This window comes from Lithobates pipiens, unplaced genomic scaffold, assembly GCF_037356315.1.
Source record: "Lithobates pipiens isolate NorthernLeopardFrog02 unplaced genomic scaffold, aLitPip1_a1.2 Scaffold_23, whole genome shotgun sequence".
Lineage (NCBI taxonomy): Eukaryota > Metazoa > Chordata > Amphibia > Anura > Ranidae > Lithobates > Lithobates pipiens.
This window is the reverse complement of record NW_027507785.1, coordinates 112166756-112180608: the sequence shown is the minus strand read 5'-3', so window position 1 is coordinate 112180608 and position 13853 is coordinate 112166756. Positions and strand designations below refer to the sequence as shown.

Here is a 13853-nt window from a genome sequence, read left to right as displayed (position 1 = left end):
AGGGCACGGTATATACAGAGTGCAGGGGTCAGGGCACGGTATATACAGAGTGCAGGAATCAGGGCACAGTATATACAGAGTGCAGGGATCAGGGCATGGTATATACAGAGTGCAGTGATCAGGGCACGGTATATACAGAGTTCAGGGATAAGGGCATGGTATATACAGAGTGCAGGGATCAGGGCACAGTATAAACAGAGTGCAGGGATCAGAGCACGGTATATACAGAGTGCAGGGATCAGGGAATGGTATATACAGAGTGCAGGGATCAAGGCACGGTATATACAGAGTATAGGGATCAGAGCGCAATATTTACAGAGTGCAGGTATCAGGGCACAGTATATACAGAGTGCAGGGATCAGGGCATGGTTTATATAGAGTGCAGGGATCAGGGCATGGTATATGCAGCAGGAATCAGGACATGGTATATACAGAGTGCAGGGATCAGGGCTCGGTATATACAGAGTGCAGGGATCAGTTCTCTCCCACTTCTCCTTTCCATTGCATTCTCATCCACGTGATCCCCCATCCACCCCTCCTCAGCTCTGAGCCATGTTTACTCCCCCTCTACTGATTTCATCTTCTCCCCCCTCCCTTAAAAGCTTCACCATCCTGCACAAGCGCACATGATCTACCATTGCTGAACTAACCTGAAATTCCCAACAATTCTCTGTCCCCAATCTCGTAATTGCATTCTGCAGAAGGCAATTTCTTGGAAAAGTAGCCACAAGGATGCATATCGCTGTCACGGGTAGGATGTTGAGACAGAAGGGCACCTATTCCAGTCTCAGATGTATCAACCTCAAGGACAAAGGGTAGCGTAGGGTCAGAATGTACTAGCACAGGAGCTGAAACAAAGGCAGCCTTGAGATACTCAAAGGCTTTAATTGAATCTGGAGACCAATTCTGGCCATATCAGTCAGGGGTTTGACCAGAGAAGAGAAATTCTGAATAAATTTCCGATAATAATTGACAAAGCCAAGAAAACTTTGTTGCAGACATAGACCTATGGGTTAAGGCCATTGTAGAACTGCAGATACTTTCTCTGTGTCCATCGAAAAACTGGCAGTAGAAATGTCATAACCCAGAAATTTAACCTGTTCACAATGGAACTTGTACTTCTCCAACAATTCCAAGTTCCAAATTCTGAATTCCAAATTCCATGTTCTGAATTCCGTTTTCCAAATTTCGAATTTCAAATGCTGTGTTGCAAACTCCGAATCACAAATTCTGTGTTCCGTGTTCCAAATTCTGCATTCCGAATTCCAAATTTCATGTTCCAAATTCGAATTCCGTGTTCCAAATTCCTTATTCCAAATTCTGCGTTCTAAATTCCAAATTCCGTGTTCCAAATTTCGAATTTCAAATGCCGTGTTCCAAATTCCGTATTCCAAATTTCATGTTCCGAATTCCAAATTTCGTGTTCCAAATTCCATTTTCCAAGTTCCGAATTCCGTTTTACAAATTCCAAATTCCAAATTTCAAATGCCGTGTTCCAGATTCTGAATTTCAAATTCTGTGTTTCGTGTTCCAAATTCCACGTTTCTAATTCCGAATTCCATGTTCCGAATTCTGTGTTCCATATTCTGTGTTCCAAATTCCACTTTCCGAATTTCAAATTCCGCGTTCCGAATTCCAAATTCCGCGTTCCGAATTCCATATTCCGCATTCCGAATTCCAAATTCCGTGTTTCGAATTCTGAAATCCATGTTTCAAATCCGGTATTCTGAATTCCAAATTCCGTGTTTCAAATTCCGCATTCCGTGTTCCAAATTCCGTATTGCAAATTCCATATTCTGTGTTTTAAATTCCACATTCCAAATTCCATGTTCCAAATTTCGAATTTCAAATGCTGTGTTTCAAATGCCGAATTCCAAATTTCGTGTTCCAAATTCCGAATTCTGTGTTCCGAATTCCGAGTTCCGTGTTCCAAATTCCGCATTTCGAATTCCGTGTTCCAAATTCCAAATTCCATGTTCCAAATTTAGAATTTCAAGTGCTGTTTTCCAAATTCCGTGTTCCAAATTCCAAATTCCGCATTTCCGTGTTCCAAATTCTGTGTTCCAAATTCCAAATTCTGAATTCCGTGTTCCAAATTCCACATTCCAAATTCCATGTTCCGTGTTCCAAATTCCATGTTCCAAATTCTGAATTCCACATTCCAAATTCTGAATTCCGCGTTTGGAATTCCGTGTTCGGAATTCCATGATCCAAATTCCGGGTTTCCGAATTCCAAATTCCGTGTTTCAAATTCCAGGTTTCTGAATTCCAAATTCCGTGTTCCAAATTCAATGTTCTGAATTACAGATTTGTGTTCCGTATCCCAAATTCATGAATAGGGGGTGGCTGCAGCAGCTACGGAGAGATTCATTCACTAATGGATGGGCCATCACTGCCCTTCCCCTTACAACGAGGTTAGTTTATTTTTGTTTTGCAAAGACAGAATACCTGTGGAAAGTTGCAGAGACCTAGTTCAGGAGTCTCCAAACTTTCTAAACAAGGGTCCAGTTTGCTGTTCTTCAGGCATTAGAGGGGCTGGACTGTAGCCAGTGGGAGTATCCCCAGCATTAGTGGAAACAAACAATGCCTCAAGCTTGGTGGTCAATGGGAGTGGAATAGATAGGAATAGGAATACATCATTGGTTTAAGTGTGAGGAATAGTGCCCCATCGCTGGTGTCAGTGGAAGCAATAGTGCCCCATCATTGGTGTCAGTGGGAGGAATAATGCCCCATCATTAGTGTCAGTAGAAGGAATTTCCCCATCGTTGGTGTTAATGGGAAGAATTGTGCCCCATCTTTGGTATCAGTGTGAAGAATGGTATTCCAGCTTTTATATTAGTGGGAGAAATTCTGCCCTATTTTTCGTGTCAGTGGAAGGAATGGTGCCATATTGCTGGTGTCAGTGGAAGGGATAGTACATGCATAAAGCCAAATCTGGCCCTGCTGCAGCTTGATGAACATTGCCCTAATTGATGGATGTCTCTGGGAGGAGATTGCTGCATACAGCAGGCTTCTTTAAGCCAATTAGGCAATTGCTGATGGAAAGTAGGATGTAGACGAATCAATTGCAGCAAGTTGTCACTCAAATGTCTTTTGTTTAAGACTGTAAAAGTTACAGTTGGAGACTGAGTGTGTGCTATGGGCAATGAAAACTTATGACACTTTTCTCACATTGAGCCATAGTATGTATGTTAACAAATCAATCTCTACTTTTAATATGCCTATAGTGGATCTCATAAAATATCAAGAAATAAAACTAAAAACTGAATATATAAAACAAGTGCTCAGTCATGTCACACTAGTTTTCTTTTTTTCTCTTAGGGGTTTTATAATGAAATTGCAAACCCAACACTGGTGGATATAAAGATGCAGTATCCTGAAAATGCAATAGCTGATGTCACACAGAACAACTTCAAACAATACTTTGACGGCAGTGAATTAGTTGTAGCTGGGCGCATAACTGATAATGACTTAAATTCATTTGCAGTAGATGTAAATGCAGAAGGGGTAAGTAAACAATATAGTAGCCATTTATAAGGAAATAGGAAATTTAGGTAAATATTGATTTGCCTAGATGTGCTGTTTTACAATGGAATTTGATGCCTCTGTTTGTAGCAATTTATAGTAGAAGCAAGGCCAATAACTGAAAAAAAAAATTACATGGGATTGTAAATGTTGCAACTAAGTGGTGTATATATGGTAAATTATAATATGCTTCACAACTCATTGAGGGAAATTACTAAGAGTGGAGCAGCTGTGCATGTCAGCCAATTGGCTTTTGGTTTTCATTTTCAAAGCTTAAAGTGGTTGTAAACCCCCACATATACCCAGTGAGGTAACTGGCCTTAGGTGATACACAGAGATGAAGCAAATCCTCTTACTTAAGTAGTACATGTTTATCTGCAGTTTTCTCTTCCCTACATCTGTTCATAGTACAGAATTTTTAAAGGTTGACTGAGCTTTCAATATACATGGGGTGGAGAGCTGAAGTTACACACTGCAGATGTCAGGTTATTGTGGTAGTGAGCCCTTCTAGAATGCCAACCCTGGATTTCTCAGGGAGCAGAGTCTAAGCTCTGGCCTGCTTCTTCACCAGGGCCCCTGAAGATTGGGGATGGACTTGCAGCAAGCTGCAACAGCTGGGTATGCCCAGATAATGATATGGAGACCACTTGCGCATGCAGAATACAGATGGCAGGAGACAGAAGAGGATCCAGGAAATGAGCCAAGGTCAGGGCGGACACCAGACAAAGCCAGGGTCAGTACACGGTAAGTCAGACACAGAAGACAAGTAATGCTAGGCAAACCAGGAGCTCAGGGAAACCAAGAAGTTGCTCAGGCATTGCAGGCTGCACTGAGCATTACTTAAATAGGGAAGCAAACTGGGAGTTGGGCCAGGAAATGATAGGAAAGAAAGGACTATAAACCTCAGTACAGCAGGTGATGCCCATAGGACAACAGAGAAGCCCAAGAACATGTGGATAGAATCACAGGTCTCGTTTAGGTCTAGACTTGAGAGGAAACTTCTCATGAAAAGATTTAACCAAACATTGAGCAGAAGTGTAGGAGGAGTCTAACATCTTTCCCCAGGACCATATCTCTTCCAATCAATTTAATATAAAAGTCTCCCCCTGGAGTATTTATAATCCAAGATTTGCTTGATTTCATACTGATTGTGGAATTGATCATTGGATGATGAAGAAGATGGGAAAACCTTTTGATGATGTACGGTCTCAGTAGAGAAACATGGAAGACATTAGGAATCTTTAAATGTGAGGAGAGACTGAGCTTGAAAGCATCAGGGTTAACCTGGCAGAGGATTGTAAAGGGACCAATGAAATGAGGAGCAAATTTAATTGAGGGTACTCTAAGACCAATATTCTAAGTAGAGAGCCAAACCTTATCACCAGGTAGAAATTTGGGACTCACATGGCGATGACGATCTGCAACTGCTTTATATTTGGAAGCTGTCAAACAAATTCTTGGAAACATCTGCCCAGATAGAACTGAAGGATCAATGAGCCTCTGCCGCCACTGGCACCAAAGCAGAGGTGGGAATGGGAAGTGGTACAGCAGGCTGATAACCATACACTGTAAAAAAGAGAGACTCACTAGTGCTGGCATTAGTGTGGTTATTGAGGGAAAACTCAGCCAATGGTAGAAGGTCTACCCAGTCATCCTGATGGGCAGAAATGAAGGCAAGAAGGTACCGTTAAACATTCTGGTTGACCCTATCAGTTTGCCCATTTGACTGTGGGTGAAAGGCCGAGGAGAAGTCCAACCTGATTCCAAAGGATGTGGCCAAAGCCCTCCAGAAGTGAGCTGTAAACTGACCTCCTCTATCAGAGACGATGTGTAAGGGTATACCATGAAGACGAAAGATCTCCTTTATGAAGATGGAAGCCAGAGTGACAGCTGGAAGTGGAGTTAAGTGACACATTTTAGAAAACCTGTCCACAACCACCTATAAAATTATGGAGTCTGCTGAGGGGGGTAGTTCAGAGTTAAAGTCCATGGTAATACCAGGGTTCATCTGGAATAGGTAGAAGTAAAAGGAGACCTGGTGGAGCAGATGTGAATGACAGGACACAAATGACGCAAGCCTGAACATAATCTTCAACATCCTTCTGAAGCGAGGGTCACCAGTAGTGATGCAGCAGGAAAGCATAGGTACATTGTACACTAGGATATCCAGAGAGTTTAGAGTCATGTGTCTATTTGAGAAGTATCGAGCGAAGGGCAGACATCAAAAAAGGTCTTTCCGGGCAGGATACAAGCAGACTGAAACCGGGCGGTGGCCAGGATATGGTTGACAGGAATAATGGGTTCTGGTTTAACATGATTCTTAGAGTCAGCAGTGTCTGGACAAGGCATTTTTGGAACCAGGCGAAAGGTAACGTCAAAGTTAAAGTGATTGTAAAGGTTGTTTTTTTGTCTTTTTTTAAATCAAGCATGTCATACTTACCTGCAAGGGTTTTGCACAGCGTCCCCGATCCTGTTTTTCTGGGTTCTCTGGCAGAACTCCTGGCTCCTCCTCTTCATTGAGCGCCCCCACGGAGAGCCACTTACCATGGGGGCTCCCAAGTCCGCTGCTGCATCCATTGACACAGACAGTGGGACTCGATCCCGCCCCCTGGCTCCAATGTCACTGGATTTGATTGACAGCAGTGGGAGCCAATGACTCCTGCTGCTATCAATCTATCCAATGAGGACCCGAGACAGCGACTGGAGCTGCTGTGCTTGAGCTCATCGCTGGAATGATCGGGTTCAGGTAAGAAAAAGGGGGGCTCTAAGGGGCAGCTGCAGCACAAAAGGTTTTTCACCTTAATGCATAGAATGCATTAAGGTGAAAAACCTTTAGGGTTTACAACTCCTTTAAACCTGGTATAAAAAAGTCCATTGCACTTATCTGGGATTCAAGCGTTGGCGTGGAGATCATTCCAGTAGATGCTGCCATCCTTGCAGTACCAGCTCAAAGTGATTGCAAAGGTTGCATTTAAAAAAAAAAAAAAAAAAAAACATGTTATATTTACCAGCACTGTGGAATGGTTTTGCACAGAGTAGCCCCAAGCCTCTTATTTTTGGATCCCCCCTTGGCGATACAGACTCCCCCCCCCTACAGAGTGCCCCCAATAGCACCCCCCTTGCTATGGTGGCACTCGAGCAGGCACGCTCCCAAGCCACACTTCTGTAAATGGACATTGTCCATTCACACACTAAGCATGGTTCAGCCCCACCCTGGCTCTCTCTTCACTGGCTCACTGGTTGTGATTGACAGCATCTGGCTCCTGCTGCTGTGTGAATCAATGAGGAAAGAGAGACTCGGGAAAGCTGCGGCTCTCATGCACATCGCTGGATCAAGATGAGGCTTAGGTAAGTATAAGGAGGTCTGCACCCAAAATGTTTATTTCCTTACTGTATAGAATGCAGTAAGGTAAAAAAACAAACTCCTGCCTTTAAACCCACTTTAATAGCCAGGATTTTCTGATCCCTGATGGTGTCATTTATTTTTCGGCATTTGAAAACTACTTACAAAAACCTTAGTTAGACTTACTGGTAACAGTATTTCTACGAGTCTTTCAGGACAGCATCGATGAGAGAGCACAGTTCCGCCCACTTTCCCAGGAAACACTGCAGTCAGGTTTCTTCATAGACTGGCCACTTCCACCATTGTCTCAGTTGTTTAAGAGTGCCTCCAGCCATGTGGAAATTAGATAACCAGAACATAGCGATAACACCACATTTTATAATAACTTTTAGGGTGGGTCAATCGGTGCTGTCCTGAAATACCGTTACTGGTAAGTCTAACTAAGGTTTTCTCACCTCATCTTTCAGGACAGCACCTGGAGATGATAAAAGAGTACTTATTCTAGGGTGGGACCACCACCTGTAGGACTTTTCTGCCAAATGACTGCTCTGATGCAGAGAGCAAATCCAACCTGTAATGGCGGGTAAAAGTGGAGAAGCTTGTCCACGCAGCCGCCTTGCAGATCTGTCCTGGAGAAACCCCAGCCCGGGTTGAATGGGCCCCTAATCCTGCAGGAGGATCTACCCTTGAAGCCTTATAGGGTTCACTGATGGCCATTCGTAGCCATCTACCTATGGTGTTTTTGGAAGCACCGTATTCTTTACGTGGGCCAGAGAATAGTATAAACAGTGAATTTGATTTTCTGAATTCGCTTGTGATTTTTAGATAGTGTAGTATACAACTCTTTACATCCAGGCTGTGAAAGGCTATTTCCCTCGTGCTGGATGGTGAAGGGCAGAAGGTTGGGAGAACTCTTTCCTGTGATCTGTGGAACACCGTTGAAACCCAGACATGGGAGTAAGTCACACATGTGCAAGTCACAAGCAAGTCTCAAGTCTTAACCTTCAAGTCTTAAGCAAGTCCCAAGTTACTGTAGTGAAAAGCAAGCAAGTCAAGTCGAGTCCCTGCTAGAAGTCAAGCAAGTCAAGTCAAGTCATTTAGTTTGGTCAAGTCACAAATCAAGTCAAAATACTGATCTACCCCATTTTCACCTTTAAATTAGTTAAAAGTCAGTGTTCAGGAAAGGTTTTGTTTTATTTTCAACATTAACAAAACTGCTTTGTGCTTTTTACTTGACTTTGAATGCCCAAACAGCAGACAAGGAGCAGAACACTCAGCAATTAAATGGCCAACAAGCCTGAAAAAATGTAGTCCTTGCTGAGGGGGAAAATAACTAAGTTCAAAGTTTTAACTTCAAACTAATAACAAAGTATTTTAACATCTAAATCAGTGAACACAATGCCAACATCTGGACACTTGAATGGTGATGAGAATAGCCACTTAAAATGCCACATATGGGGGTGTGCAATGGATCAGTTTTAAGGTTTTAATATACTTTGTAAATAGCACCCTATACATTTATAGTCAGTGGTAGTTGTATTCTCTGCATTATGATCTGATAAAATAATATTTAATTACAGTGCAGGTCAGTGTGATAATCACTATGATTGCATCAGCTAGCACTTATGTACAAGTTTCATATAAAAACACATTTTTTTAACATATGTAAAACAAGTGACCTAATTGACAATTCTGAGTGAGATTCTTTTTGAACCATGTGGGCTTTATTTTTTGATTTTGCATTGTACTACAGCATAATTAAAAAACATACTATATAAAAATAAACTATGCATATACAATATACTAAACCTAGTATTGACAAGATATCTTCTCTATTAAAGAAGAGGATATGTAGAGGTGGTTGTCCATATAAAAATGGCAGGGATGAGGAACAAGGAAATTACTTCTCACTAATATATATATTACTTATTTATATATTAAATTACTTCTCACTAGTTTTTTTTTTTATATATATATATATATATATATATATATATATATATATATATATATATATATATATATTCTATATTAAATTACTATATATTGTAATATTGGGGTGATTAAGCACAATTGGTAGATGCACGTTTTAGTCTACATCAGGCAGGCGTTTTATGGTTAAGGGCCTGGTAGCCCACGTTTATTATAAGAAAACAAAATATTAGTTCATCCAGTAATCCCACGCAGGGGTTTAAATTCATTCAGCACACAAATGAACATACCAAGCCACCTGGCTCTCAATTGTCAACAGTTCCTCTGCTTGCTCCCAACAGATTTGTCAACTCTTTCCAGCCCCCTGGACTCACCGGCTTCCTTAGTCTTCCTGACTCTCAAGGTTGTCAGCCTTTCCCAGTCCCTTACACGGACTACAGTCTCCCACAGGGCAAACCACTCTTCAACCAGCAGCAAGCTGCTCACACTCCACCACACCCATCTACAACTTCCTGTCTTGCTTTTTAAAGACACTGCCTTAACAGGTGGGTTAATCAATTGTATTCCCTTAAAGAGAGCACAACCCAAACAGAGGGGAAATATAGTGTCCTTCCAGGACCCAGCCACGGCGTCCATTACATATCCCCCCCCTGTGTTTCGATCCGGAGGGAGGAACACCAGCACCCATCATGATGGTTGGGACACCTCTGTGCTGGCTGTCAGCCACGTAGGCCCAACCTTTTTTCCGGGAGCGCTTCCAGGAACATTCCCCCCTGGATCTTAACAGGTTCCTATATTGTCCTATACTCAGCCTTCCTCTTCTTTTGGGGTCCCTGGGCTTATTCACTTTTCTTGGGGGAACTCTGCCTTCCTTGAGCCCTCCTTTCAACTTACAAATACCCATTTTACCCTTCACCATCTGTATTTCAGGTTCAAAACAGTTTCTCTTGTTACCCATGGCAACCAAATCATTGTTTGCAGAACGAACTCTTAACAGATCACAGCTTTCCGCATCATCAGTGCTTGTTAGAAGAAGACCCGAGGAGGGACTACATCCGACGGGACCATAGCACAGCTCCACCTCACCCGTTGTCCAACACTCCATGGGTACCTGTTCTAACAAACTACCCTGACCCAAGCATAAACCATTTTTTTCAGGTGTACACATTACATTGTTACGGCAACCAACCTTAACACTTTCTCCCATAGTGTCTCCGGGCACCTTAACTTGTACCCCTGGGCCAGTGACAGAAAGCATCTCTGCTACTGCTGAGTCCATTCTGGGCCCTTCCTTCTCATGAGGCCTAGCGGGTAAGGCAGTATCTGCGCCCTCTACTGACCACTGCTCCGCCGCACCTCCGACCACACCAGCAGAGATTTTTCTAGTCACCGCCCCAGACGGAGAGACCTCTGATATCTCAAGCAGTTCTCTCGCGTGCCTTCCATACCAACCACTAACTAGAAGTACGCTCACCGAGAATCTGGAGATCCTGTGCCAAATGGGTAACCATTGGTCCCACCAATTCCACTGTTGGTCAAGGTTTCCCAGCACTGCCTGTACCACCTGGCTCCACCCATTGGTGCTACGCAGCACCACCTGGTCCAACTGCGGTGGAGATACCCAAGTATACAGCAAGTTCATTTTTACCAACTCTAGCATTTCCAGTAAGGTTTCTGTCATCTCTAAACATCCTATGTCTAAACAACAGAACTTTCTAGGGTCTTTTACCCTGTCCAAGACATGGAGGGGCTCAGCGACTGCAGGTTGAAAGGGTGAGACATTTGAAAAGACCTCATCCTCCTTGGAGGTACCCATCATCACAGCTTGTTGCTCCCCTGGAGAGCTGTCAGACACATGTCTCACACTTATCCTTTCTGCACCAGTGTTGGTGAGCCTCTGCAGGTCATTACAAGTCACACTATCACTTTGATACTCAATATCATTTAGCTGTGGGGCTGTGGACAACACATCTGCGATGCCAGTGCCCTGAACTGTTTCTTCAGAGTGGAGGGCAGCAGCCTTTGCAGGGACCAGGACGCCCTCAACCACCGGCGGCTCTGCGATCCCCCTGTCTGGCATAGCAGTTGTTTCCACACCCTTGTTACTTAAGCTAGCCTTACCCAGCATGGCTAGCAATTGTTTGGCCCAGCTGTCCCAGTCCATTGTGGTTCCGCCATGGGCGTTCCACAGCGTTGCATCACCTGCTGTAGAAAGCCGCACAGAAACCTGGGATTCATTAGCTTCAACTGTACATTCGTCATTTCTATATACATCATTTTGTAACACCATACTTTTATCAACGTTGCATTGGGGTGATGCTTCATCACCTAAAGCTTGGTGCAGCACACCATTTTGAACACCTTTTTCTGGTGGCATTACAGACACATTCAGCTTTGTACCCTCAACTTTTGCAGGCTGAATTAACCCCTTGCCCACTGGGCTACACATAGGGTTGTGGGGCTGCGCCCACACGCTTTCACTGTGTGAATTAGTCCCCCCTTGTTCCACCAGCATAGCACCAGAGCCATCCTGGACAGCCTCTGACTCCAACACATGGAGACCCCATGAGACTTCCATGGACAATCCTGTGCCTCTGCCTGTCATGGGAGATCTCCTACTCTCATCACTGGTAGTGAACACATTACCAACCTCACTCTCAGATATGACATTACAAGAAATACATGTTTCAATGTCATTACACTCATCACGTTTAGCAATAGTATCACTTTTGTTAGTACGATCATTAGCATTCTCATTACATGTAGACACAACTGCTGTTTTTGTGGTTTGTTTATGAGCCACCATAACCTCTGAGCGACTCTTCACAGCACCTGCTCTCTGTAAAGGGGCACTTTTGCCTATTTGGGCAGCTCCATAGCTGACCTGGGAAACTCTCTGCTCCAACACTGCAAGCTCCTTGGAAGTTTCCCTGGGCAACCCTGCAGCAGCTATCACTAGGGAACATGGTACCAGCACTGTTTTGGTCACCCCTAGCTCAATTTTCCCAGCCATCTGCTGGATCATAGCAGGCATATGCAGAGTCCCCATGTCCTTTTCAGTCTTTAGCCCTGCGTCTAGTTGGGCTTTACGCTGCGCCTCCCCACTGCTCTGGGTAGCACAATGCAGAAAGTCTATGTCCATTTGTAGCGCGGATCTCCCCACTGGACATACTCCCACTTCACTGGGTTCAGCATCATAAACTGAAACAGTCTTACCAGTTCCTGCAGCTGGTGTCATAGCCTTCACTTGAGTGCGTTGTCTCACTGGTGTGGTGTCTCCACAGGCTGACTCCCCCATGTGGCCATGGAGCAAAACTGCAGCCTTTCTGGACCCACTGACGCCCCCTGTAGGTAACACAAGATCCTTGTTGCTAGGGGTAACTGCAGACTTGCGCTCCAAAGCAGGTTGGCTATACCTCATGCAGGATTCAGGCTGATATACTCTCCTTTCTGGACTGACCCCTTTGCCTAAGTGGCCATGACAGAAAACCTTACGTTTCTCTGGATTTCCAATTCCTAGGACTTCCGGCGACACTTCTCCCATCCTGGAGCATTGCTGGCGGCCCATGATACGATGGAACTCTCCTCTAAGAAGGATTTCCTCTTTAAACTTGCGATAGTCATCCTGGCCCCCATCCATCAAATGGTAAACCGACCGGAACTCTATCCGCAATAAGGTTTGCAGCAGTTTTGGCCACCGGTCCCTAGGCCATTTTCTCTTTACAGCAACTTTTTCAAATCTTACAAGGAAGTCTCCCACCTCCTCTGTAGGCAGCATGGGTTGCATATAGTCAGAGGCCAAGATTTCAGCTCCTTGCACTGCGCCCCACTCTTTGCGATTCCGCTTGAACCATTCATTCACTGTCTCACAAATCACTGGCCCCTTTTGACTGGCCCTACAAGGTGGAGACATCTTCTTAGGCCATGCTGAGCTCACTTCCTCTTTAACTTGATTAAACATGAACTTCTTGCTTTTTGACTGCCTCATCCTTGCAATCACATACACACAGCAGCTTGTAACAGTTCTCAGCAGAGAAAGGAAAAAAAAAATCTGATGTTTGATTCTTCCTTCACAGGTACACAACCCGCATGCAACACAGTCCATCAAATAAACGTATACGCAATGCTGTTCGCCTGGCTGCCACACACAGCTAGCAGTAGTTCCTGATGCGACTCACCATGGAGCAAGGACCCGGATTCCACCGTCTACATGCCCGCATTCGAGCACCACTTGTAATATTGGGGTGATTAAGCACAATTGGTAGATGCACGTTTTAGTCTACATCAGGCAGGCGTTTTATGGTTAAGGGCCTGGTAGCCCACGTTTATTATAAGAAAACAAAATATTAGTTCATCCAGTAATCCCACGCAGGGGTTTAAATTCATTCAGCACACAAATGAACATACCAAGCCACCTGGCTCTCAATTGTCAACAGTTCCTCTGCTTGCTCCCAACAGATTTGTCAACTCTTTCCAGCCCCCTGGACTCACCGGCTTCCTTAGTCTTCCTGACTCTCAAGGTTGTCAGCCTTTCCCAGTCCCTTACACAGACTACAGTCTCCCACAGGGCAAACCACTCTTCAACCAGCAGCAAGCTGCTCACACTCCACCACACCCATCTACAACTTCCTGTCTTGCTTTTTAAAGACACTGCCTTAACAGGTGGGTTAATCAATTGTATTCCCTTAAAGAGAGCACAACCCAAACAGAGGGGAAATATAGTGTCCTTCCAGGACCCAGCCACGGCGTCCATTACAATATATATATATATATATATATATATATATATATATATATATATATATAATTACTTCAAATTATACTGTATATTATATTATAAACTTTATGGTCAGGCAGCCAGGTACCTGCGGGCAACGGCCATTCCAGTATTCAAAAGCTGCGACTCCTCCTTGTCTGTCATAGGCAGAACACTCAATTTCACAGCATTCAGTGTTCCGCCTATCACGGACATCCACTCATCCTCATAATACAGACGAGGATGAGAGGATGTCCGTGATAGGCTGAACACTGCTTGCTGTGAAATTAGGTGTTC

The 13853-nt window shown here is 44.0% G+C and overlaps 1 protein-coding gene across 1 annotated transcript in view; it reads left to right on the top strand.

The window, feature by feature from the left end:
• LOC143927813 (inter-alpha-trypsin inhibitor heavy chain H3-like) overlaps window positions 1-13853 on the top strand; it is a 357183-nt gene that overhangs the window by 233207 nt on the left and 110123 nt on the right. The window contains exon 12 of the mRNA XM_077452197.1: window positions 3322-3507. Coding sequence (XP_077308323.1) covers window positions 3322-3507 — 186 coding nt within the window. The remainder of the gene's footprint in view (window positions 1-3321; window positions 3508-13853) is intronic.